Here is a 27737-nt window from a genome sequence, read left to right as displayed (position 1 = left end):
TCTGGAGTTAGCGCACTGTCTGGAGTTAGCGCACTGTCTGGGTTAGCACACTGTCTGGGGTTAGCGCACTGTCTGGGACTGAGTGATGCGCTGGCGCTGTTTTCTGCTGTAAGGACATTACCCGATGGGAGTTGGAGCATGCTTAGTTCAGTGGGCTTGGAGTCCCTAAATTGATACTCTTTTGGCAATTTCTGTTCGGGGAGGCCTGGGGGAGGGCGATTAGTATAAAGTAAATGGCTTTAGCCCACTGTTAAAACAGCGGATGAGGGAATGTCGTACGGGAGTATTGAATGTTTGACCTCTGTTACTGTATCACCATCAGTCTGTGGAGGACTGTAGTCCAGTTCTTGGTATTGTTGAACTCATTGTGACCCCCTCCGTTCCCCTGACATTGCAGTTTAGGGAGCGATGGGATGTTGCAAAAGTAGCTGTGAGAATCGGGCCATGACAGGATGGACAGGATAATACCACAGGCAGCAATAGAGAGATGGCAGAAATATTAAACAATTAATTTGCTTCAGTGTTTACCAGGGAGATAGAACAGGTGGGCATGACATCGGAGGATGAGATTAGAAATGAGATAACTGCATTTAAAACAAAAAGGAGAAATATTAAAGAAACTAATCAAACTCAAAGAGGATTAAACCCCTGGTCCGGATGGATTGCTTCCATGCATTTTAAAAGAATCTAGGCAAGAGATAGCTGAGGTACTATTACACATTTAAAAATTTGTTAGAAAATGGTGTAGTGCCACAGGACTGGTGACTAGCTAATATAATACCTATATTTATGATGGGAGATCGAACATGTCCAGGGATTTATAGACCAGTCAGCTTAACATCAGTGGTAGGAAAAATAATGGAATCCCTACTAAAGGGGAGAATAGAAGAACATCTAGAAAGCAAAAATATAATAATGAATAGTCAGCATGGGTTTCAAAAGGGAAAATCTTGCTTGACCAACCTCATTGAATTATTTGAAGAGGTAACAGAGAGAGTAGACAAGGGTAGTGTAGTAGATGTAATTTATCTAGATTTCCAAAAGGCCTTCGATAAGGTACCTCATAATGGACTAATGAATAAGGTCAGAGAATGCTGAGTCGGGGACAAGTAGCAGAATGGGTAACTAGCTGGCTTCAGGACAGAAAGCAGAGAGTGGGAGTAAAGGGGAGCTATTCAGAGTGGCAGAAGGTGGGAAGTGGTGTTCCACAAGGATCAGTGCTGGGACCAATGTTGTTCACAATTTATATTAATGATTTAGATTTTGGAACACAATTTCTAAATTTGCGGATGACACTAAATTGGGGGGGATAGTCAATACCGAGGAGAACTGCAACAAATTACGAGAAGACTTGCAGAATGGGCATATAATTGGCAAATGAATTTCAACACAGATCAATGTGAGGGATTACATTTTGGTCAGAAAAATAGGGAGGTCACTTATCACTTGGAAAATAAGAATCTAAATGGGGTAGTGGAACAAAGAGATCTCGGAGTACAAATACACAAATCACTGAAAGTAGCGGCACAGGTTAACAAGGCCATAAAAAAATCAAACCAAGCACTAGGGTTTATTTCTAGAGGGATAGAATTGAAAAGTAGGGAAGTTATGTAAAACTTGGTTCGGCCACACTTGGAGTACTGCGTACAATTTTGGTCACCTTATTATAAAAAGGATATAGAGGATAAAAAGGAGAGAGTAGCAAAAAGATTTACAAGGATGATACCAGAAATGCGAGGGTATACCTATCAGGAAAGGATGAACAGGCTGGGTCTCTTTTCTCTTGAAAAGAAAAGGCTGAGGGGTGACCTAATAGAGGTCTTTAAAATGATGAAGGGTTTTGATAGAGTGGATACAGAGAGAATGTTTCCACTTGTGGGGACGAGCAAAACTAGAGGCCATCAATATAAGATAGTCACCAAGAAATCCAATCGGGAATTCAGGAGAGTGGCAAGAATGTGGAATATATTTAAGAAGGAGATAGATAGATTTCTAGATACAAAAGGCGTCAAGGGGTATGGGGAGAGAGCGAGAATATGGTATTGAGATAGAGAATCAGCCATGATCATATTGAATGGCGGAGCAGGCTCGAAGAGCCAAATGGCCGACTCCTGCTCCTATTTTCCTATGTTTCTATGAACTCACTACCAGACGGAGTGGTTGAAGCGAATGGTATCGATGCATTTAAGGGGAGGCTAGACAAGCCTATGAGGGAGAAGGGAATCGAGGGTTACGCTGATAGATTTAGATGAGGAAAGACGGGAGGAGGCTCGAGTGGAGCATAAACGCCGGCATGGACTGGTTGGGCCGAATGGCCGTACATCCGATATAATGCAGGAAATTGAATGCGTGTTCCCCATTCACTAGTTCTGTCTGCTTCCCTTCCACAGGTGGGAAGGACCAAGGATCCTGACCATCTCTACAACGTCATGTTTGTTGGGAATGCAAATGCTGGAAAAACGTCCTTCATCCAGCGTTTTTATGACGATAATTTCGAGCCCGGGTTAGCTGCCACAGTAGGTATGACATCATTGCTTCATTTAATGGGGCGTAAATGATTTAAAGGGGAATGTTTGTTGTACAGCCACAGTCTGGGGGTTTGGGAGGGAGATACCCTGTCAGGCAGTCCTGGTCAGGTGTGGGTGCGTTTGATCAGATTTAAACTGTGAGAAATACTATTTCATCAAATCCCTAGAAATACAGGGTTGCACCACGTAAACAGGCCATAGGCCCAGCCAGTCCGTGTCAGCATTTACCCTCCACACGAGCAAGTGGTCCGAATCACATTTACCCAGCCTGTTCCCATTTCCGTTCATCCCCTTTTCCTTCAGCCTATCCAATCCAATCTTCAATCTTGACGTAGTCTCTGCCTCAGCCACGAACCCTGGGAGTGAATTCCCAGCCTCACAGCTCTCGGTGTGAAGAGGTTTCTCCTGCCCTCTGTTCGAAATCTCTTTCATTCAATCTTGTATCTATGGCCCCTTGTTCTAGACCCCTAAACTACTGGAAACCGTCTGCTTCAACTACCCTGTCCCATCCTTTCATCATTTTAAACACTTCGAACACATCACCATATTCTCCTCTGTTCTAACGAAAACAGACCCAGTTTTTCAAGTCTTGTATTTGTAATTCCTCATTCCAGGCAGCCTCGCAGTGAATCTGGGCTGTACTCTCTCTGAAGCATGAATATCCTTCCTATGGAGCCAAGTACTGCACTCAGTACCCTGAGGTCTTATTAAAGGTTTTATGTAGGTGCGAAATGACCTCGGGACATTTATGTTTGCTGATTCTGGCCATGCTCACAGAGACACTGGCTCCTGAAATAACAGGCAATTTCCCAAGATGCACCGCTCAGCGCTGGGAGCACCAAATCACCCCCTTAGATCAAACCCTCCGAGACCAGGTACAGCACGGGTTAGATACAGAGTAAAGCTCCCTCTACACTGTCCCATCAAACACTCCCAGGGCAGGTGCAGCACGGGTTAGATACAGAATAAAGCTCCCTCTACACTGCCCCATCAAACATTCCCAGGGCAGGTGCAGCACGGGTTAGATACAGAGTAAAGCTCCCTCTACCCTGTCCCATCAAACACTCCCAGGGCAGGTACAGCACGGGTTAGATACAGAGTAAAGCTCCCTCAACACTGCCCCATCAAACATTCCCAGGGCAGGTGCAGCACGGGTTAGATACAGAGTAAAGCTCCCTCTACACTGTCCCATCAAACCCTCCGAGACCAGGTACAGCACGGGTTAGATACAGAGTAAAGCTCCCTCTACCCTGTCCCATCAAACACTCCCAGGGCAGGTACAGCACGGGTTAGATACAGAATAAAGCTCCCTCTACAATGTCCCATCAAACATTCCCAGGGCAGGTGCAGCACGGGTTAGATACAGAGTAAAGCTACCTCTACACAGTCCCATCAAACACTCCCAGGGCAGGTACAGCACAGGTTAGATGCAGAGTAAAGCTCCCTCTACACTCTCCCATCAAACACGCCCAGGACAGGTACAGCACGGGTTAGATACAGAGTAAAGCTCCCTCTGCACTGTCCCATCAAACCCTCCGAGACCAGGTACAGCACGGGGTTAGATACAGAATAAAGCTCCCTCTACACTGTCCCATCAAACAATCCCAGGACAGGTACAGCACGGGTTAGATGCAGAATAAAGCTCCCTCTACACTGTCCCATCAAACACTCCCAGGACAGGTACAGCACGGGTTAGATACAGAGTAAAGCTCCCTCTACACTGTCCCATCAAACCCTCCGAGACCAGGTACAGCACGGGGTTAGATACAGAATAAAGCTCCCTCTACACTGTCCCATCAAACACTCCCAGGGCAGGTGCAGCACCGTTTAGATACAGAGTAAAGCTCCCTCTACACAGTCCCATCAAACACTCCCAGGGCAGGCACAGCATAGGTTAGATACAGAGTAAAGCTCCCTCTACACTCTCCCATCAAACACTCCCAGGGCAGGTACAGCACGGGTTAGATACAGAGTAAAGCTCCCTCTACACTCTCCCATCAAACACTCCCAGGGCAGGTACAACACGGGTTAGATACAGAGTAAAGCTCCCTCTACATTGTCCCATCAAACACTCCCAGGGCAGGTACAGCACGGGTTAGATACAGAGTAAAGCTCCCTCTACATTGTCCCATCAAACACTCCCAGGGCAGGTACAGCACGGGTTAGATACAGAGTAAAACTCCCTCTACACTGTCCCATCAAAAACTCCCAGGGCAGGTACAGCACGGGTTAGATACAGAGTAAAGCTCCCTCTGCACTTTCCCATCAAACTCTCCCAGGGCAGGTACAGCACAGGTTAGATACAGAGTAAAGCTCCCTCTACACTGTCCCATCAAACACTCCCACGGCAGGTACAGCACGGGTTAGATACAGAGTAACGCTCCCTCTGCACTGTCCCATCAAACACTCCCAGGGCAGGTTCAGCACGGGTTAGATACAGAGTAAAGCTCCCTCTACACTGGCCCATCAAACACTCCCAGGGCAGGTACAGCATGGGTTAGATACAGAGTAAAGCTCCCCCTACACTGTCCCGTCAAACACATCCCAGGGCAGGTACAGCACAGGGTTAGATACAGAGTAAAGTTCCCTTGGCAGGGGGATGGGATACAGAGTGGAGCTATAGTAGGGGGTGAATTACAGCCAAATACGGAGGAAAAAACAAGTCAGGTGGGAAGGCAGAGCAAATATGTGAAGGCAAAAGGGAATATGGCAAGGCTGGAAGGCATTTATTTTAATGCAAGGAGTATTGCAAATAAGATGGATGAACTGAAGTTGTTGTTAAACACATGGGAGTATGATATTCTTGCTATCACGGAGACATGGTTGAGGGAGGGTCAGGACTGGCAGCTCAATATTCCGGGGTATAGAATCTTCAGGCGAGACAGAGGGGGGTGTAAAAGGGGAGGGGGTGTTGCAATATTAATTAAGGAGTCAATTACTGCTGTAAGGAAGGATGATATATTAGCGGGTTCCTCTAATGAGGCCATATGGGTAGAACTTAAAAACAAAAAGGGGGCAAGCACTTTGCTGGGAGTGTACTATAGGCCCCCAAACAGTCAGGGGGAGATAGAGGAACAGATATGTAGGCAAATCTCAGAGAAGTGCAAAAATAATAGGGTAATAATAGTGGGGGATTTCAACTTCCCCAATATTAATTGGGATAGTCAGAGTGTGAAAGGCTTAGAGGGTGCAGAATTCTTAAAGTGCATCCAGGAGAGCTTTTTGAGCCAGCGTGTAGAAAGTCCTACAAGAGAGGGGGCGGTACTGGACCTAATTCTAGGGAATGTAGCCGGGCAAGTGGTGGAAGTGTCAGTAGGAGAGCATTTTGGCGACAGTGACCATAATTCGGTGAGATTTAAGGTGGTCATGGAAAAAGACAAAGACGGCCCAGAAATAAGGGTTCTAAATTGGGGGAAGGCCGATTTTAATATGATAAGGCAGGATCTGGCCAAAGTGGACTGGGAGCAGCTACTTATAGGAAAATCCACATCAAAGCAGTGGGAGACTTTCAGAAGGGAAATAGAGAGAGTACAACGCCAACATGTTCCTGTAAAGGTCAAGGGTGGGACCAACAAGCAAAGGGAACCTTGGATGACAAGGGATATACAAAAATGCATTAGGAAAAAAAGGGGGGCTTTTGGCAGTTACAAAAGACTAAAGACGGAGGAAGCCCTAGAGGAGTATAAAAAGTGCAGGGGCATACTTAAAAAATAAATTAGGAGAGCGAGGAGGGGCCATGAAATAACACTGGCGAGCAAAATAAAGGAAAATCCTAAGATGTTTTATAAGTATATTAAGGGCAAGAGGATAACCAGGGAAAGGGTAGGACCCATTCGGGACCAAAGTGGCAATCTGTGTGTAGAGCCAGATGATGTAGGCGGGGTTTTAAATGAATTTTTTGCATCTGTGTTCACTATGGAGGAAGACGATGTAGACATAGAAATCGGGCAAGGGGACTGTGATATACTTGAACATATTAGCATCGAGAGGGAGGAGGTACTAGCGGTTTTAGCAGGCTAAAAAGTGGATAAATCCCCAGGCCCGGACGAGATGTATCCCAGGCTGCTGTGTGAGGCAAAGGAGGAGATTGCAGGGGCTCTGACACAAATTTTCAGAACCTCTCTGGCCACAGGGGATACACCAGAGGACTGGAGAACAGCTAACGTAGTACCATTATTCAAGAAGGGTAGCAGGGATAAACCAGGGAATTACAGGCCAGTGAGCCGAACATCTGTGGTTGGGAAATTATTGGAAAAACTTCTGAGGGACAAAATTAGTCTCCACTTGGAGAGGCAAGGATTAATCGGAGATAGTCAGCATGGCTTTGTCAAGGGTAAATCATGTCTGACCAATCTGATTGAATTTTTCGAGGGGGTGACAAGGTGTGTGGATGAGGGAAATGCTGTGGATGTGGTATACATGGACTTCAGTAAGGCTTTTGACAAAGTCCCGCATAGGAGACTGGTCAAGAAGGTAAGAGCCCATGGGATCCAGGGTGCCTTGGCACGTTGGATCCTAAACTGGCTGAGTCGCAGGAGGCAGAGGGTAATGGTCGAAGGTTGCTTTTGTGACTGGAAGCCTGTGTCCAGTGGGGTACCTCAGGGATCGGTGCTGGGTCCCTTGCTGTTTGTGATCTACATAAATGATTTGGATGAGAATGTGAAAGGTATGATCAGTAAGTTCGCAGATGACACGAAAATTGGTGGGGTGGTAAATTGCGAGGAGGAAAGCCTCAGGCTACAGGACGATATAAACGGGTTGGTCAGATGGGCGGAAAAGTGGCAAATGGAATTTAACCCTGAAAACTGCGAGGTGATGCATTTTGGACGGACAAATAAGGCAAGGGAATACACAATGAGTGGTAGGGCCCTAGGAAGCACAGAGGGTCAGAGGGACCTTGGTGTACATGTACATAGATCCCTGAAGGCAGCGGAACAGGTAGATAAGGTGGTTAAAAAGGCATATGGGATACTTGCCTTCATTAGACGAGGCATAGAATATAAGAGCAGGGAGGTTATGATGGAGCTGTACAAAACGCTGGTGAGGCCACAGCTGGAGTACTGTGTGCAGTTCTGGTCGCCTCACTATAGGAAGGATGTGATTGCTTTGGAGAGGGTGCAGAGAAGATTCACCAGGATGTTACCTGGGATGGAGCGCCTCAGCTATGAAGAAAGACTAAACAGGCTGGGGTTGTTTTCATTGGAGCGAAGAAGGCTGAGGGGGGACCTGATTGAGGTGTACAAAATGATGAGGGGCATAGATAGGGTAGATAAAGAGGAACTTTTCACCTTAGTAGGGGGGTCAATAACAAGGGGGCATAGATTCAAGGTAAGGGGCAGGAGATTTAGAGGGGATTTGAGGAGGAACTTTTTCACCCAGAGGGTGGATGGAATGTGGAACTCACTGCCTGAAAGGGTGGTGGAGGCAGGAACCCTCACAACATTCAAGAAGCATTTGGATGAGCACTTGGAATGCCATAGCATACAAGGCTATGGACCAAATGCTGGAAAATGGGATTAGACTGGACAGGGATGGATGGGCGGCGCAGACACGATGGGCCGAAGGGCCTCTTTCTGTGCTGTAAAACTCTATGACTCTATGACTCCCTCTACACTGTCCCATCAAACACATCCCAGGGCAGGTACAGCACGTGTTAGATACAGAGTAAAGCTCCCTCTGCACTGTCCCATCAAACACTCCCAGGGCAGGTACAGCACGGGTTAGATACAGAGTAAAGCTCCCTCTACACTGTCCCATCAAACACTCGCAGGGCAGGTACAGCACGGGTTAGATACAGAGTAAAGCTCCCTCTACACTGTCCCATCAAACACTCCCAGGACAGGTACAGCACGGGTTAGATACAGAGTAAAGCTCCCTCTGCACTGTCCCATCAAACTCTCCCAGGGCAGGTACAGCACGGGTTAGATACAGAGTAAAGCTCCCTCTACACTGTCCCGTCATACACTCCCAGGGCAGGTACAGCACGGGTTAGATACAGAGTAAAGCTCCCTCTACACTGCCCCATCAAACTCTCCCAGGGCAGGTACAGCACGGGTTAGATACAGAGTAAAGCTCCCTCTACACTGTCCCATCAAACACTCCCAGGGCAGGTACAGCACGGGTTAGATACAGAGTAAAGCTTCCTCTACACTGTCCCATCAAACACTCCCAGGGCAGGTACAGTACGGGTTAGATACAGAGTAAAGCTCCCTCTACACTGTCGTATCAAACACTCCCAGGGCAGGTACAGCACGGGTTAGATACAGAGTAAAGCTCCCTCTACACTGTCCCATCAAACACTCCCAGGGCAGGTACAGCACGGGTTAGATACAGAGTAAAGCTCCCTCTACACTGCCCCATCAAACACTCCCAGGGCAGGAATGAATCGTACACTATAACATAAAGTTAGTCATCCATGACACTGTCCATTTAGCGGAGCTGCCCTCTGTGTGATGGGTCGAAGCTCCACTCCTGGACTGAAGGCCATGCTACACTGTCGGAGGCGCCTTCTTTCTGATGAAGTCCTAAACCGAGGGCCCGTCTGCTTTAGTGTGTTTGGTGCAGGTGTCCTTACCAACATTACTCCCTCAACCAACACCACCACAAACAGGTAACCTGGTCTGTTGTTTCATTTACTGTTTTGTGGGCTCTTGCTGTGCACAAATCTGCAGCTGTATTTGTTGATGAACACTGATGGCACATCAAAAGTATTCCGTTGGCTGTGAATCACTGAGGTACCCTGAGAATGTGAAAGGCACTGTTTTAATGTAATTCTCTCTTTCTTTACACACATTGCTCTCAGATGGAGCTCGCCAAGGTAGCAGTCCCATTGAAAGAAGGAAGAAAGAAGGCCTTGCATTTCTATAGCGCCGTTAACGACATCAGGACGTTCCAAAGTGCTTTACAGCCAATGAAATACTCCAAGTGTCGTCATTGGTGTAGTCATGGAATCATAGAATAGCACAGCACAGAAGGCCTTTCGGCCCATCGAGTCTGGGCCGACTCTTTCGAAGAGCAATCCAGTTAGTCCCACTCTCCCGCTCTTTCCCCATATCCCTGCAAATTTTTCTCCTTCATGTGTTTATCCAATTCCCCATTGAATCTGCCTCCCGCACCCTTTCAGGCAGCGCATTCCCGATCCGAACCACTCGCTCCTCTGGTTCTCGGCCCCTCTGCCAATGGGAACAGTTTCTCTCTCTCTACTCTGTCCAGACCCCTCATGATTTTGAACACCTCTATCAAATCTCCTCTCAACCTTCTCTGCTCCAAGGAGAACAACCCCAGCTTCTCCGGGCAATCCACGTAACTGAAGTTCCTCATCCCTGGATCCATTCTAATGTCGGATACGCGGCAGCTGATTTACACACACAAACAGCAATGTGGTAATGATGCTTTAGTGATGTTGGTTGAGGGATAAATGCTATCCAGAACACCACGGAGAACTCCCCTGCTCTTTGAATAGTGCCATGGAATCTTTTATGTCCACCTGAGTGGGCAGACGGGGCCTCGGTTTAACGTCTCATCGGCTCCTGACAGTGCAGCACTCCCTCGGCACTGCGCTGGAGTGTCGGCCTGGATTATGGGCTCAAGTCTCTGGAGTGGGGCTTGAACCCATGACCTTCTGACTCTGAGGTGAGAGTGCTGCCCAGTGAGCCACGGCAGACACCATGGAGTTGTGGTCAGTAACCAATCACATCGAGCCATTGGTGACGGCCAGGCTTGAGCTGCACAATAGCCCGCCCATGCCCTTACATCGCAGGTTCCCTCAGAGAAGGTGGTATGCCCCAGCTGACACCTGGTTTATTCCCTGGCTCACTGCGCACGTTAATCTGTTCCTCTGTTACTGCAGGGATAGACTATCGAGTGAAGACACTGATGGTGGAGAACAGACACATCGCTCTCCAGCTCTGGGACACTGCGGGACAGGAGCGGTGAGTGCGGGACTCCAGCAGGATGTCAAGGACACTGGGTGCCCGGTCAATAAGACACAGTCAAAGAGCAAAGGGATTGGGAACCTTCGGATCAGGGAATGGTGACTCTAGGGGTCAGTGTGTGTGTTAAAGGAGACCGTGGCCTGGAAATTGGATTAGCTGGCGCCCGTTGTTCGGGTGCTATGGGTGCTGTTTTGGGCCAACAATGGAGTCAGAGCAGCGTGCGTACAATTCTGGTGTGGGCTGTGCCGGACGGCCTCTTGGTGAAGGAATAATGTCAGCGCTGGGAGCGGGCAGTAGATGTACGTAGAGTCGACAGATTGTGCAACGGCCAATCAGCATGCAGCGGGTTTCCCTCAGGTTCTGCAGAATTTAATAATGATAACCATTTTTTAAATCGGTTTCCCAACCGCAGCAAGCCAGATTGTGAGGCTGACTGGCCTACGGCCTAGGGCCAGGAAGCAGGGAGGAGGGAGTGAGAGGTCGGGGGGCATGGATAGGGAGTGAGAGATCGGGGGTCAGGGGGCATGGATCGGGAGTGCCGAGAGATCGGGGGTCAGGGGGCATGGGTGGGGAGTGAGAGATCGAGGGTCAGGGGGCATGGATAGGGAGTGAGAGATCGAGGGTCAGGGGGCATGGATAGGGAGTGAGAGATCGGGGGTCAGGGGGCATGGGTAGGGAGTGAGAGATCGGGGGTCAGGGGGCATGGATCGGGAGTGCCGAGAGATCGGGGGTCAGGGGGCATGGGTGGGGAGTGCCGAGAGATCGGGGGTCAGGGGCATGGATAGGGAGTGAGAGATCAAGGGTCAGGGGGCATGGATAGGGAGTGAGAGATCGAGGGTCAGGGGGCATGGATAGGGAGTGAGAGATCGGGGGTCAGGGGGCATGGATAGGGAGTGAGAGATCGAGGGTCAGGGGGCATGGATAGGGAGCGAGAGATCGGGGGTCAGGGGGCATGGATAGGGAGTGAGAGATCGGGAGTCAGGGGGCATGGATAGGGAGTGCCGAGAGATTGGGAGTCAGGGGGCATGGATCGGGAGTGCCGAGAGATCGGGGGTCGGGGGGCATGGATAGGGAGTGCCGAGAGATCGGGGTCAGGGGGCATGGATAGGGAGTGAGAGATCGGGGGTCGGGGGGCATGGATAGGGAGTGCCGAGAGATCGGGGGTCGGGGGGGCATGGATAGGAAGTGAGAGATCGGGGGTCGGGGGGCATGGATAGGGAGTGAGAGATCGGGGGTCAGGGGGCATGGATAGGGAGTGAGAGATCGGGGGTCGGGGGGCATGGATAGGGAGTGAGAGATCGGGGGTCAGGGGGCATGGGTAGGGAGTGAGAGATCGGGGGTCGGGGGGCATGGATAGGGAGTGCCGAGAGGTCGGGGGGCATGGATAGGGAGTGAGAGATCGGGGGTCAGGGGGGCATGGATAGGGAGTGAGAGATCGGGAGTCAGGGGGCATGGATTGGGAGTGCCGAGAGATCGGGGGTCGGGGGGGCATGGATAGGGAGTGAGAGATCGGGGGTCGGGGGGCATGGATAGGGAGTGAGAGATCGGGGGTCAGGGGGCATGGGTAGGGAGTGAGAGATCGGGGTTCGGGGGGGCATGGATAGGGAGTGCCGAAAGATCGGGGGTCGGGGGGCATCAGATGGCACAGTGTGGGGGGTCCGGTCACTGGGAGGTTAACTGGTTTGCTGGGGGGGTGAGGGGGGAAGAACCTCGTGGCCCACAGGCAACACTGGAAGTGCACCTGTTCCGTGCAGCAGTCCTCGCCTCCCTTCAGCAGGCGGGTTGCCGAGACCTGTGAATGAGGCCTGCCAGGTTTAAAGATGGCACTAAAATGTTCAAATAAGCAGCCCATCTCCTGGGAGCAGCTTGGTTGCCTGTCCCCCTGTCCCAACTGCATTAAAACCAGAAGTGGGCGGCCTTAAAATGGGCTGGGTTCGGGTTTGAGATTTTTTACATTTTTACTTCCCACCCGACCCAAACTCACTCATTTTGGGTGTTAGAATTCCCCCAATGACTCTAGGGGTCTGTGGGTGCTACTAAAGGAGACAGATACAGGCCCCCTGCACTGGCGACGCTCTGGGATACAGGCCCCTCGCATTGGCCATGCTCTGGGATACAGGCCCCTCACACTGGTCATGCTCTGGGATACAGGCTCCTCACACTGGCCACGCTCTGGGATACAGGCCCCTCAAACTGGCCTCGCTCTGAGATACAGGCCTCCCTGCACTGGCCACGCTCTGGGATACAGGCCCCTCGCACTGGCCATGCTCTGGGATACAGGCCCCTCGCACTGGCCACACTCTGGGATACAGGCCCCTCGCACTGGCCACGCTCTGGGATACAGGCCCCTCGCACTGGCCATGCTCTGGGATACAGGACCCCTGCACTGGCCACGCTTTGGGATACAGGCCCCTCGCACTGGCCACGTTCTGCGATGCAGGCCCCTCGCACTGGCCACGTTCTGCGATACAGGCCCCTCGCACTGGCCATGCTCTGGGATACAGGCCCCTCACACCGGCCAAGCTCTGGGATACAGGCCTCCCTGCACTGGCCACACTCTGGGATACAGGCCTCCCTGCACTGGCCACACTCTGGGATACAGGCCCCCTACACTGGCCACCCCCTGGGATACAGGCCCCCTCGCACTGGCCACGCTCTGGGATACAGGCCCCTCACACTGGCTACGCTCTGGGATACAGGCCTCTAACACTGGCCACGCTCTGGGATAAAGGCCTCCCTGCACTGGCCACGCTCTGGGGTACAGGCCCCCTGCACTGGCCATGCTCTGGGATACAGGCCCCTCACACTGACCACGCTCTGTGATACAGGCCCCCTGCACTGGCCACGCTCTGGGATACAGGCCCACTGCACTAGCCACGCGCTGGGATACAGGCCTCCCTGCACTGGCCATGCTCTGGGATACAGGCCTCACTGCACTGGCCATACTCTGGCATGCAGGCCTCCCTACACTGGCCATGCTCTGGGATACAGGCCTCCCTGCACTGGCCATGCTCTGGGATACAGGCCCCCTGCACTGGCCACGCTCTGGTATATAGGCTCTTTGCACTGGCCACGCTCAGGGATACAGGCCCCGTGCACTGGCCACGCTCTGGGATACAGGCCCCTCGCACTGGCCATGCTCTGGGATACAGGACCCCTGCACTGGCCACGCTTTGGGATACAGGCCCATCGCACTGGCCACGTTCTGCGATGCAGGCCCCTCGCACTGGCCACGTTCTGCGATACAGGCCCCTCGCACTGGCCATGCTCTGGGATACAGGCCCCTCGCACCGGCCAAGCTCTGGGATACAGGCCTCCCTGCACTGGCCACGCTCTGGGATACAGGCCTCCCTGCACTGGCCACGCTCTGGGATACAGGCCCCCTGCACTGGCCACCCCCTGTGATACAGGCCCCCTCGCACTGGCCACGCTCTGGGATACAGGCCCCTCACACTGGCTACGCTCTGGGATACAGGCCCCCTCGCACTGGCCACGCTCTGGGATACAGGCCCCTCACACTGGCTACGCTCTGGGATACAGGCCTCTAACACTGGCCACGCTCTGGGATAAAGGCCTCCCTGCACTGGCCACGCTCTGGGGTACAGGCCCCCTGCACTGGCCATGCTCTGGGATACAGGCCCCTCACACTGGCCACGCTCTGTGATACAGGCCCCCTGCACTGGCCACGCTCTGGGATACAGGCCCACTGCACTAGCCACGCGCTGGGATACAAGCCTCCCTGCACTGGCCATGCTCTGGGATACAGGCCTCACTGCACTGGCCATACTCTGGGATGCAGGCCTCCCTACACTGGCCATGCTCTGGGATACAGGCCTCCCTGCACTGGCCATGCTCTGGGATACAGGCCCCCTGCACTGGCCACGCTCTGGTATATCGGCTCTTTGCACTGGCCACGCTCAGGGATACAGGCCCCGTGCACTGGCCACGCTCTGGGATACAGGCCCCTCGCACTGGCCACGCTCTGGGATACAGGCCCCCTGCACTGGCCACGCTCTGGGATACAGGCCCCCTGCACTGGCCACGCTCTGGGATACAGGCCCCCTGCACTGGCCATGCTCCGGGATACAGGCCCCCTGCACTGGCCATGCTCTGCGATACAGGCCCCGTGCACTGGCCACGCTCTGGGATACAGGCTCCCTGCACTGGCCACGCTCTGGGATACAGGCCCCTCGCACTGGCCACGCTCTGGGATACAGGCCCCCTGCACTGGCCACGCTCTGGGATACAGGCCCCTCGCACTGGCCATGCTCTGGGATACAGGCCCCATGCACTGGCCACGCTCTGGGATACAGGCCCCTCGCACTGGCCACGCTCTGTGATACAGGCCCCCTGCACTTGCCACGCTCTGGGATACAGGCCCGCTGCACTGGCCACCCTCTGGGATACAGGCCTCCCTGCACTGGCCATGCTCTGGGATACAGTCCTCCCTGCACTGGCCACGCTCTGGTATATAGGCTCTTTGCACTGGCCACGCTCAGGGATACAGGCCCCGTGCACTGGCCACGCTCTGGGATACAGGCCCCTCGCACTGGCCATGCTCTGGGATACAGGACCCCTGCACTGGCCACGCTTTGGGATACAGGCCCATCGCACTGGCCACGTTCTGCGATGCAGGCCCCTCGCACTGGCCACGTTCTGCGATACAGGCCCCTCGCACTGGCCATGCTCTGGGATACAGGCCCCTCGCACCGGCCAAGCTCTGGGATACAGGCCTCCCTGCACTGGCCACGCTCTGGGATACAGGCCTCCCTGCACTGGCCACGCTCTGGGATACAGGCCCCCTGCACTGGCCACCCCCTGTGATACAGGCCCCCTCGCACTGGCCACGCTCTGGGATACAGGCCCCTCACACTGGCTACGCTCTGGGATACAGGCCTCTAACACTGGCCACGCTCTGGGATAAAGGCCTCCCTGCACTGGCCACGCTCTGGGGTACAGGCCCCCTGCACTGGCCATGCTCTGGGATACAGGCCCCTCACACTGGCCACGCTCTGTGATACAGGCCCCCTGCACTGGCCACGCTCTGGGATACAGGCCCACTGCACTAGCCACGCGCTGGGATACAAGCCTCCCTGCACTGGCCATGCTCTGGGATACAGGCCTCACTGCACTGGCCATACTCTGGGATGCAGGCCTCCCTACACTGGCCATGCTCTGGGATACAGGCCTCCCTGCACTGGCCATGCTCTGGGATACAGGCCCCCTGCACTGGCCACGCTCTGGTATATCGGCTCTTTGCACTGGCCACGCTCAGGGATACAGGCCCCGTGCACTGGCCACGCTCTGGGATACAGGCCCCTCGCACTGGCCACGCTCTGGGATACAGGCCCCCTGCACTGGCCACGCTCTGGGATACAGGCCCCCTGCACTGGCCACGCTCTGGGATACAGGCCCCCTGCACTGGCCATGCTCCGGGATACAGGCCCCCTGCACTGGCCATGCTCTGCGATACAGGCCCCGTGCACTGGCCACGCTCTGGGATACAGGCTCCCTGCACTGGCCACGCTCTGGGATACAGGCCCCTCGCACTGGCCACGCTCTGGGATACAGGCCCCCTGCACTGGCCACGCTCTGGGATACAGGCCCCTCGCACTGGCCATGCTCTGGGATACAGGCCCCATGCACTGGCCACGCTCTGGGATAGAGGCCCCTCGCACTGGCCACGCTCTGTGATACAGGCCCCCTGCACTTGCCACGCTCTGGGATACAGGCCCGCTGCACTGGCCACCCTCTGGGATACAGGCCTCCCTGCACTGGCCATGCTCTGGGATACAGTCCTCCCTGCACTGGCCATGCTCTGGGATGCAGGCCTCCCTGCACTGGGCATGCTCTGGGATACAGGCCTCCCTGCACTGGCCATGCTCTGGGATACAGGCCTCCCTGCACTGGCCATGCTCTGGGATACAGGCCCCTCACACTAGCCACGCTCTGGGATAGCGGCCCCCGCACTGGCCACGCTCTGGGATACAAACCTCCCGGCACTGGCCACACTCTGGGATACAGGCCCCTCACACTGGCCACACTCTGGGATACAGGCCCCTCACACTGGTCATGCTCTGGGATACAGACCCCTCATACTGGCCACACTCTGGGATACAGGCCCCTCACACTGGCCACGCTCTGGGATACAGGCCCCCTGCACTAACCACGCTCTGGGATACAGGCCCCTCACACTGGCCACACTCTGGGATACAGGCCCCTCACACTGGTCATGCTCTGGGATACAGACCCCTCATACTGGCCACACTCTGGGATACAGGCCCCTCACACTGGCCACGCTCTGGGATACAGGCCCCCTGCACTTGCCACGCTCTGGGATACAGGCCCGCTGCACTGGCCACCCTCTGGGATACAGGCCTCCCTGCACTGGCCATGCTCTGGGATACAGTCCTCCCTGCACTGGCCATGCTCTGGGATGCAGGCCTCCCTGCACTGGCCACGCTTTGGGATACAGGCCCATCGCACTGGCCACGTTCTGCGATGCAGGCCCCTCGCACTGGCCACGTTCTGCGATACAGGCCCCTCGCACTGGCCATGCTCTGGGATACAGGCCCCTCGCACCGGCCAAGCTCTGGGATACAGGCCTCCCTGCACTGGCCACGCTCTGGGATACAGGCCTCCCTGCACTGGCCACGCTCTGGGATACAGGCCCCCTGCACTGGCCACCCCCTGTGATACAGGCCCCCTCGCACTGGCCACGCTCTGGGATACAGGCCCCTCACACTGGCTACGCTCTGGGATACAGGCCTCTAACACTGGCCACGCTCTGGGATAAAGGCCTCCCTGCACTGGCCACGCTCTGGGGTACAGGCCCCCTGCACTGGCCATGCTCTGGGATACAGGCCCCTCACACTGGCCACGCTCTGTGATACAGGCCCCCTGCACTGGCCACGCTCTGGGATACAGGCCCACTGCACTAGCCACGCGCTGGGATACAAGCCTCCCTGCACTGGCCATGCTCTGGGATACAGGCCTCACTGCACTGGCCATACTCTGGGATGCAGGCCTCCCTACACTGGCCATGCTCTGGGATACAGGCCTCCCTGCACTGGCCATGCTCTGGGATACAGGCCCCCTGCACTGGCCACGCTCTGGTATATCGGCTCTTTGCACTGGCCACGCTCAGGGATACAGGCCCCGTGCACTGGCCACGCTCTGGGATACAGGCCCCTCGCACTGGCCACGCTCTGGGATACAGGCCCCCTGCACTGGCCACGCTCTGGGATACAGGCCCCCTGCACTGGCCACGCTCTGGGATACAGGCCCCCTGCACTGGCCATGCTCCGGGATACAGGCCCCCTGCACTGGCCATGCTCTGCGATACAGGCCCCGTGCACTGGCCACGCTCTGGGATACAGGCTCCCTGCACTGGCCACGCTCTGGGATACAGGCCCCTCGCACTGGCCACGCTCTGGGATACAGGCCCCCTGCACTGGCCACGCTCTGGGATACAGGCCCCTCGCACTGGCCATGCTCTGGGATACAGGCCCCATGCACTGGCCACGCTCTGGGATAGAGGCCCCTCGCACTGGCCACGCTCTGTGATACAGGCCCCCTGCACTTGCCACGCTCTGGGATACAGGCCCGCTGCACTGGCCACCCTCTGGGATACAGGCCTCCCTGCACTGGCCATGCTCTGGGATACAGTCCTCCCTGCACTGGCCATGCTCTGGGATGCAGGCCTCCCTGCACTGGGCATGCTCTGGGATACAGGCCTCCCTGCACTGGCCATGCTCTGGGATACAGGCCTCCCTGCACTGGCCATGCTCTGGGATACAGGCCCCTCACACTAGCCACGCTCTGGGATAGCGGCCCCCGCACTGGCCACGCTCTGGGATACAAACCTCCCGGCACTGGCCACACTCTGGGATACAGGCCCCTCACACTGGCCACACTCTGGGATACAGGCCCCTCACACTGGTCATGCTCTGGGATACAGACCCCTCATACTGGCCACACTCTGGGATACAGGCCCCTCACACTGGCCACGCTCTGGGATACAGGCCCCCTGCACTAACCACGCTCTGGGATACAGGCCCCTCACACTGGCCATGCTCTGGGATACAGGCCCCTTGCACTGGCCATGCACTGGGATACAGGCCCCTCACACTGGCCATGCTCTGGGATACAGGCCCCTCACACTGGCCACACTCTGGGATACAGGCCCCCTGCACTAGCCACGCTGTGGGATACAGGCCCCCTGCACTGGCCACGCTCTGGGATACAGGCCCATCACACTGGCCACGCACTGGTATACAGGCCCCTCGCACTGGCCATGCTCTGGGATACAGGCCCCCTGCCCTGGCCACGCTCTGGGATACAGGCCCCCTGCACTGGCCACGCTCAGGGATACAGGCCCCTGCACTGGCCACACTCTGGGATACAGGCCCCCTGCACTGGCCACACTCTGGGATACAGTCCCCTCGCACTGGCCATGCTCTGGGATGCAGGCACCCTGCACTGGCCATGGTCTGGGATACAGGCACCCTTCACTGGCCACGCTCTGGGATACAGGCTCCTCGCACTGGCCATGCTCTGGGATACAGACCCCTTGCACTGGCCACGCTCTGGGATACAGGCCCCTTGCACTGGCCACGCTCTGGGATACAGGCACCCTGCACTGGCCACGCTCTGGGATACAGGCCCCTCGCACTGGCCATGCTCTGTGATACAGGCCCCTCACACTGGCCATGCTCTGGGATACTGGCCCCCTGCACTGGCCACGCTCTGGGTTACAGGCCTCCCTGCACTGGCCACGCTCTGGGATACAGGCCCCTCGCACTGGCCACGCTCTGGGATACAGGCCCGCTGCACTGGCCACGCTCTGGGATACAGGCCCCTCGCACTGGCCATGCTCTGGGATACAGGCCCCATGCACTGGCCACGCTCTGGGATACAGGCCCCTCGCACTGGCCACGCTCTGTGATACAGGCCCCCTGCACTTGCCACGCTCTGGGATACAGGCCCGCTGCACTGGCCACCCTCTGGGATACAGGCCTCCCTGCACTGGCCATGCTCTGGGATACAGTCCTCCCTGCACTGGCCACGCTCTGGTATATAGGCTCTTTGCACTGGCCACGCTCAGGGATACAGGCCCCGTGCACTGGCCACGCTCTGGGATACAGGCCCCTCGCACTGGCCATGCTCTGGGATACAGGACCCCTGCACTGGCCACGCTTTGGGATACAGGCCCATCGCACTGGCCACGTTCTGCGATGCAGGCCCCTCGCACTGGCCACGTTCTGCGATACAGGCCCCTCGCACTGGCCATGCTCTGGGATACAGGCCCCTCGCACCGGCCAAGCTCTGGGATACAGGCCTCCCTGCACTGGCCACGCTCTGGGATACAGGCCTCCCTGCACTGGCCACGCTCTGGGATACAGGCCCCCTGCACTGGCCACCCCCTGTGATACAGGCCCCCTCGCACTGGCCACGCTCTGGGATACAGGCCCCTCACACTGGCTACGCTCTGGGATACAGGCCTCTAACACTGGCCACGCTCTGGGATAAAGGCCTCCCTGCACTGGCCACGCTCTGGGGTACAGGCCCCCTGCACTGGCCATGCTCTGGGATACAGGCCCCTCACACTGGCCACGCTCTGTGATACAGGCCCCCTGCACTGGCCACGCTCTGGGATACAGGCCCACTGCACTAGCCACGCGCTGGGATACAAGCCTCCCTGCACTGGCCATGCTCTGGGATACAGGCCTCACTGCACTGGCCATACTCTGGGATGCAGGCCTCCCTACACTGGCCATGCTCTGGGATACAGGCCTCCCTGCACTGGCCATGCTCTGGGATACAGGCCCCCTGCACTGGCCACGCTCTGGTATATCGGCTCTTTGCACTGGCCACGCTCAGGGATACAGGCCCCGTGCACTGGCCACGCTCTGGGATACAGGCCCCTCGCACTGGCCACGCTCTGGGATACAGGCCCCCTGCACTGGCCACGCTCTGGGATACAGGCCCCCTGCACTGGCCACGCTCTGGGATACAGGCCCCCTGCACTGGCCATGCTCCGGGATACAGGCCCCCTGCACTGGCCATGCTCTGCGATACAGGCCCCGTGCACTGGCCACGCTCTGGGATACAGGCTCCCTGCACTGGCCACGCTCTGGGATACAGGCCCCTCGCACTGGCCACGCTCTGGGATACAGGCCCCCTGCACTGGCCACGCTCTGGGATACAGGCCCCTCGCACTGGCCATGCTCTGGGATACAGGCCCCATGCACTGGCCACGCTCTGGGATAGAGGCCCCTCGCACTGGCCACGCTCTGTGATACAGGCCCCCTGCACTTGCCACGCTCTGGGATACAGGCCCGCTGCACTGGCCACCCTCTGGGATACAGGCCTCCCTGCACTGGCCATGCTCTGGGATACAGTCCTCCCTGCACTGGCCATGCTCTGGGATGCAGGCCTCCCTGCACTGGGCATGCTCTGGGATACAGGCCTCCCTGCACTGGCCATGCTCTGGGATACAGGCCTCCCTGCACTGGCCATGCTCTGGGATACAGGCCCCTCACACTAGCCACGCTCTGGGATAGCGGCCCCCGCACTGGCCACGCTCTGGGATACAAACCTCCCGGCACTGGCCACACTCTGGGATACAGGCCCCTCACACTGGCCACACTCTGGGATACAGGCCCCTCACACTGGTCATGCTCTGGGATACAGACCCCTCATACTGGCCACACTCTGGGATACAGGCCCCTCACACTGGCCACGCTCTGGGATACAGGCCCCCTGCACTAACCACGCTCTGGGATACAGGCCCCTCACACTGGCCACACTCTGGGATACAGGCCCCTCACACTGGTCATGCTCTGGGATACAGACCCCTCATACTGGCCACACTCTGGGATACAGGCCCCTCACACTGGCCACGCTCTGGGATACAGGCCCCCTGCACTTGCCACGCTCTGGGATACAGGCCCGCTGCACTGGCCACCCTCTGGGATACAGGCCTCCCTGCACTGGCCATGCTCTGGGATACAGTCCTCCCTGCACTGGCCATGCTCTGGGATGCAGGCCTCCCTGCACTGGCCACGCTTTGGGATACAGGCCCATCGCACTGGCCACGTTCTGCGATGCAGGCCCCTCGCACTGGCCACGTTCTGCGATACAGGCCCCTCGCACTGGCCATGCTCTGGGATACAGGCCCCTCGCACCGGCCAAGCTCTGGGATACAGGCCTCCCTGCACTGGCCACGCTCTGGGATACAGGCCTCCCTGCACTGGCCACGCTCTGGGATACAGGCCCCCTGCACTGGCCACCCCCTGTGATACAGGCCCCCTCGCACTGGCCACGCTCTGGGATACAGGCCCCTCACACTGGCTACGCTCTGGGATACAGGCCTCTAACACTGGCCACGCTCTGGGATAAAGGCCTCCCTGCACTGGCCACGCTCTGGGGTACAGGCCCCCTGCACTGGCCATGCTCTGGGATACAGGCCCCTCACACTGGCCACGCTCTGTGATACAGGCCCCCTGCACTGGCCACGCTCTGGGATACAGGCCCACTGCACTAGCCACGCGCTGGGATACAAGCCTCCCTGCACTGGCCATGCTCTGGGATACAGGCCTCACTGCACTGGCCATACTCTGGGATGCAGGCCTCCCTACACTGGCCATGCTCTGGGATACAGGCCTCCCTGCACTGGCCATGCTCTGGGATACAGGCCCCCTGCACTGGCCACGCTCTGGTATATCGGCTCTTTGCACTGGCCACGCTCAGGGATACAGGCCCCGTGCACTGGCCACGCTCTGGGATACAGGCCCCTCGCACTGGCCACGCTCTGGGATACAGGCCCCCTGCACTGGCCACGCTCTGGGATACAGGCCCCCTGCACTGGCCACGCTCTGGGATACAGGCCCCCTGCACTGGCCATGCTCCGGGATACAGGCCCCCTGCACTGGCCATGCTCTGCGATACAGGCCCCGTGCACTGGCCACGCTCTGGGATACAGGCTCCCTGCACTGGCCACGCTCTGGGATACAGGCCCCTCGCACTGGCCACGCTCTGGGATACAGGCCCCCTGCACTGGCCACGCTCTGGGATACAGGCCCCTCGCACTGGCCATGCTCTGGGATACAGGCCCCATGCACTGGCCACGCTCTGGGATAGAGGCCCCTCGCACTGGCCACGCTCTGTGATACAGGCCCCCTGCACTTGCCACGCTCTGGGATACAGGCCCGCTGCACTGGCCACCCTCTGGGATACAGGCCTCCCTGCACTGGCCATGCTCTGGGATACAGTCCTCCCTGCACTGGCCATGCTCTGGGATGCAGGCCTCCCTGCACTGGGCATGCTCTGGGATACAGGCCTCCCTGCACTGGCCATGCTCTGGGATACAGGCCTCCCTGCACTGGCCATGCTCTGGGATACAGGCCCCTCACACTAGCCACGCTCTGGGATAGCGGCCCCCGCACTGGCCACGCTCTGGGATACAAACCTCCCGGCACTGGCCACACTCTGGGATACAGGCCCCTCACACTGGCCACACTCTGGGATACAGGCCCCTCACACTGGTCATGCTCTGGGATACAGACCCCTCATACTGGCCACACTCTGGGATACAGGCCCCTCACACTGGCCACGCTCTGGGATACAGGCCCCCTGCACTAACCACGCTCTGGGATACAGGCCCCTCACACTGGCCATGCTCTGGGATACAGGCCCCTTGCACTGGCCATGCACTGGGATACAGGCCCCTCACACTGGCCATGCTCTGGGATACAGGCCCCTCACACTGGCCACACTCTGGGATACAGGCCCCCTGCACTAGCCACGCTGTGGGATACAGGCCCCCTGCACTGGCCACGCTCTGGGATACAGGCCCATCACACTGGCCACGCACTGGTATACAGGCCCCTCGCACTGGCCATGCTCTGGGATACAGGCCCCCTGCCCTGGCCACGCTCTGGGATACAGGCCCCCTGCACTGGCCACGCTCAGGGATACAGGCCCCTGCACTGGCCACACTCTGGGATACAGGCCCCCTGCACTGGCCACACTCTGGGATACAGTCCCCTCGCACTGGCCATGCTCTGGGATGCAGGCACCCTGCACTGGCCATGGTCTGGGATACAGGCACCCTTCACTGGCCACGCTCTGGGATACAGGCTCCTCGCACTGGCCATGCTCTGGGATACAGACCCCTTGCACTGGCCACGCTCTGGGATACAGGCCCCTTGCACTGGCCACGCTCTGGGATACAGGCACCCTGCACTGGCCACGCTCTGGGATACAGGCCCCTCGCACTGGCCATGCTCTGTGATACAGGCCCCTCACACTGGCCATGCTCTGGGATACTGGCCCCCTGCACTGGCCACGCTCTGGGTTACAGGCCTCCCTGCACTGTCCACGCTCTGGGATACTGGCCCCCTGCACTGGCCACGCTCTGGGTTACAGGACTCCCTGCACTGTCCATGCTCTGGGATACAGGCACCCTGCACTGGCAATGCTCTGGGATGCAGGCCCCTCGCACTGGCCACGCTCTGGGATACAGGCCCCTTGCACTGGCCACGCTCTGGGATACAGGCCCCTTGCACTGGCCACGCTCTGGGATACAGGCCTCTTGCACTGGCCACGCTCTGGGATACAGGCCCCTTGCACTGGCCACGCTCTGGGATACAGGCCCCTCACACTGGCCGCGCTCTGGGATTCAGACCCCCTGCACTGGCCACGCTCTAGGATACAGGCCCCCTGCACCGGCCACGCTCTGGGATACAGGCCCCCTGCACTGGCCATGCTCTGTGATACAGGCCCCCTGCACTGGCCACGTGCTGGGATACAGGCCCCCTAGCGCTGGCCACACTCTGGGATACTGGCCCCCTGCACTGGCCACGCGCTGGGATACAGGCCCCTCGCACTGGCCACGCTCTGGGATACAGGACCCCTGCACTGGCCATGCTCTGGGATACAGGTCCCCTGCACTGGCCACGCTCTGCGATACAGGCCCCTCGCACTGGCCATGCTCTGGAATACAGGCCTCTCACACTGGCCACGCTCTGGGATACTGGCCCCCTGCACTGGCCACGCTCTGGGATACAGACCTCCCTGCACTGGCCACACTCTGGGATACAGGCCCCTCACACTGGCCACACTCTGGGATACAGGCCCCTCACACTGGCCACGCTCTGGGATACAGGCCGCCTGCACTAGTCACGCTCTGGGATACAGACCCCTCACACTGGCCACACTCTGGGATACAGGCCCCTCGCACTGGCCATGCTCTGGGATACAGGCCCCTCACACTGGCCATGCTCTGGGATACAGGCCCCTCACACTGGCCACGCTCTGGGATACAGGCCCCCTGCACTAGCCACGCTCTGGGATACAGGCCCCTCACACTAGCCACGCTCTGGGATACAGGCCCCCTGCACTGGCCATGCTCTACTATACAGGCCCCTCACATTAGCCACGCTCTGGGATACAGGCCTCCTGCACTGGCCACACTCTGGGAATCAGGCCCCCTGCACTGGCCACGCTCTGGGATACAGGCCCATCACACTGGCCATGCTCTGGGATACAGGCCCCTCGCACTGGCCACGCTCTGGGATACAGACCCCCTGCACTGGCCACGCTCTGGGATACAGGCCCCCTGCACTGGCCACGCTCTGAGATACAGGCCCCCTGCACTGGCCACGCTCTGGGATAGAGGCCCCCTGCACTGGCCACACTCTGGGATACAGGCCCCATGTACTGGCCACGCGCTGGGATACAGTGACCTCACACTGGCCGCGCTCTGGGATACATGCCCCCTGCACTGGCCACACTCTGGGATACAGGCCCCTCGCACTGGCCACACTCTGGGATACAGGCCCCCTGCACTGGCCATGCTCTGGGATACAGGACCCCTGCACTGGCCACGCTCTGGGATACAGGCCCCCTGCACTAGCCATGCTCTGGGATACAGGCCCCCTGCACTAGCCATGCTCTGGGATACAGGCCCCGCACACTAGCTACGCTCTGGGATACAGGACCCCTGCACTGGCCATGCACTGGGATACAGGCCCCTCACACTAGCCACGCTCTGGGATACAAGCCCCCTGCACTGGCCATGCTCTGGGATACAGACCCCCTGCACTGGCCACGCTCTGGGATACAGGCCCTTCACACTGGCCAGGCTCTGGGATACAGGCCCCTCACACTGGCCACGCTCTGGGATACAGGCCCCTTGCACTGGCCACGCTCTGGGATACAGACCCCTCACACTAGCCACGCTCTGGGATACAGGCCCCCTGCACTGGCCATGCTCTGCTATACAGGCCCCTCACACTAGCCACGCTCTGGGATACAGGCCCCCTGCACTGGCCATGCTCTGGGATACAGGCCCCCTGCACTGGCCACGCTCTGGGATACAGGCCCTTCACACTGGCCAGGCTCTGGGATACAGGCCCCTCACACTGGCCACGCTCTGGGATCCAGGCCCCTTGCACTGGCCACGCTCTGGGATACAGGCCCCTCACACTAGCCACGCTCTGGGATACAGGCCCCCTGCACTGACCATGCTCTGCTATACAGGCCCCTCACACTAGCCACGCTCTGGGATACAGGCCCCCAGCACTGGCCACGCTCTGGGATACAGGCCCCTCACACTGGCCATGCTCTGGGATACAGGCCCCTCACACTGGCCACGCTCTGGAATACAGGCCCCCTGCACTGGCAACGCTCTGGGATACAGGCCCCCTGCACTGGCCACGCTCTGGGATACAGGCCCCCTGCACTGGCCACGCTCTGGGATACAGGCCCCCTGCACTGGCCACGTGCTGGGTTACAAGCCCCCTGCACTGGCCACACTCTGGGATACAGGCCCCCTTCACTGGCCACGCGCTGGAATACAGGCCCCTCGCACTGGCCACGCTCTGGGATACATGCCCCTCGCACTGGCCACACTCTGGGATACAGGCCCCCTGCACTGGCCACGCTCTGGGATGCAGGACCCCTGCACTGGCCACGCTCTGGGATACAGGCCCCTTGCACTGGCCACGCTCTGGGATACAGGCCCCTCACACTGGCCGCGCTCTGGGATTCAGACCCCCTGCACTGGCCACGCTCTAGGATACAGGCCCCCTGCACCGGCCACGCTCTGGGATACAGGCCCCCTGCACTGGCCATGCTCTGTGATACAGGCCCCCTGCACTGGCCACGTGCTGGGATACAGGCCCCCTAGCGCTGGCCACACTCTGGGATACTGGCCCCCTGCACTGGCCACGCGCTGGGATACAGGCCCCTCGCACTGGCCACGCTCTGGGATACAGGACCCCTGCACTGGCCATGCTCTGGGATACAGGTCCCCTGCACTGGCCACGCTCTGCGATACAGGCCCCTCGCACTGGCCATGCTCTGGAATACAGGCCTCTCACACTGGCCACGCTCTGGGATACTGGCCCCCTGCACTGGCCACGCTCTGGGATACAGACCTCCCTGCACTGGCCACACTCTGGGATACAGGCCCCTCACACTGGCCACACTCTGGGATACAGGCCCCTCACACTGGCCACGCTCTGGGATACAGGCCGCCTGCACTAGTCACGCTCTGGGATACAGACCCCTCACACTGGCCACACTCTGGGATACAGGCCCCTCGCACTGGCCATGCTCTGGGATACAGGCCCCTCACACTGGCCATGCTCTGGGATACAGGCCCCTCACACTGGCCACGCTCTGGGATACAGGCCCCCTGCACTAGCCACGCTCTGGGATACAGGCCCCTCACACTAGCCACGCTCTGGGATACAGGCCCCCTGCACTGGCCATGCTCTACTATACAGGCCCCTCACATTAGCCACGCTCTGGGATACAGGCCTCCTGCACTGGCCACACTCTGGGAATCAGGCCCCCTGCACTGGCCACGCTCTGGGATACAGGCCCATCACACTGGCCATGCTCTGGGATACAGGCCCCTCGCACTGGCCACGCTCTGGGATACAGACCCCCTGCACTGGCCACGCTCTGGGATACAGGCCCCCTGCACTGGCCACGCTCTGAGATACAGGCCCCCTGCACTGGCCACGCTCTGGGATAGAGGCCCCCTGCACTGGCCACACTCTGGGATACAGGCCCCATGTACTGGCCACGCGCTGGGATACAGTGACCTCACACTGGCCGCGCTCTGGGATACATGCCCCCTGCACTGGCCACACTCTGGGATACAGGCCCCTCGCACTGGCCACACTCTGGGATACAGGCCCCCTGCACTGGCCATGCTCTGGGATACAGGACCCCTGCACTGGCCACGCTCTGGGATACA

General features: G+C 58.0%; 1 protein-coding gene across 1 annotated transcript in view; it reads left to right on the top strand.

Moving 5' to 3' along the window:
- Positions 1-27737, top strand: part of LOC147105410 (uncharacterized) — a gene marked incomplete at its 5' end in the record, with an annotated part of 278987 nt that overhangs the window by 206157 nt on the left and 45093 nt on the right. Inside the window, 2 exons of the mRNA XM_086011725.1 lie at positions 2391-2520; positions 10378-10459. Of these exons, the coding sequence (XP_085867851.1) occupies positions 2391-2520; positions 10378-10459 (212 nt within the window). The remainder of the gene's footprint in view (positions 1-2390; positions 2521-10377; positions 10460-27737) is intronic.

The sequence above is a fragment of the Somniosus microcephalus genome, chromosome 18 (assembly GCF_052327205.1).
Source record: "Somniosus microcephalus isolate GS21.2 chromosome 18, FLI_Smic_1.0, whole genome shotgun sequence".
Classification (NCBI taxonomy): domain Eukaryota; kingdom Metazoa; phylum Chordata; class Chondrichthyes; order Squaliformes; family Somniosidae; genus Somniosus; species Somniosus microcephalus.
Note: the sequence above shows the minus strand (reverse complement) of the source record. Positions and strands in the feature narration are given on the sequence as shown.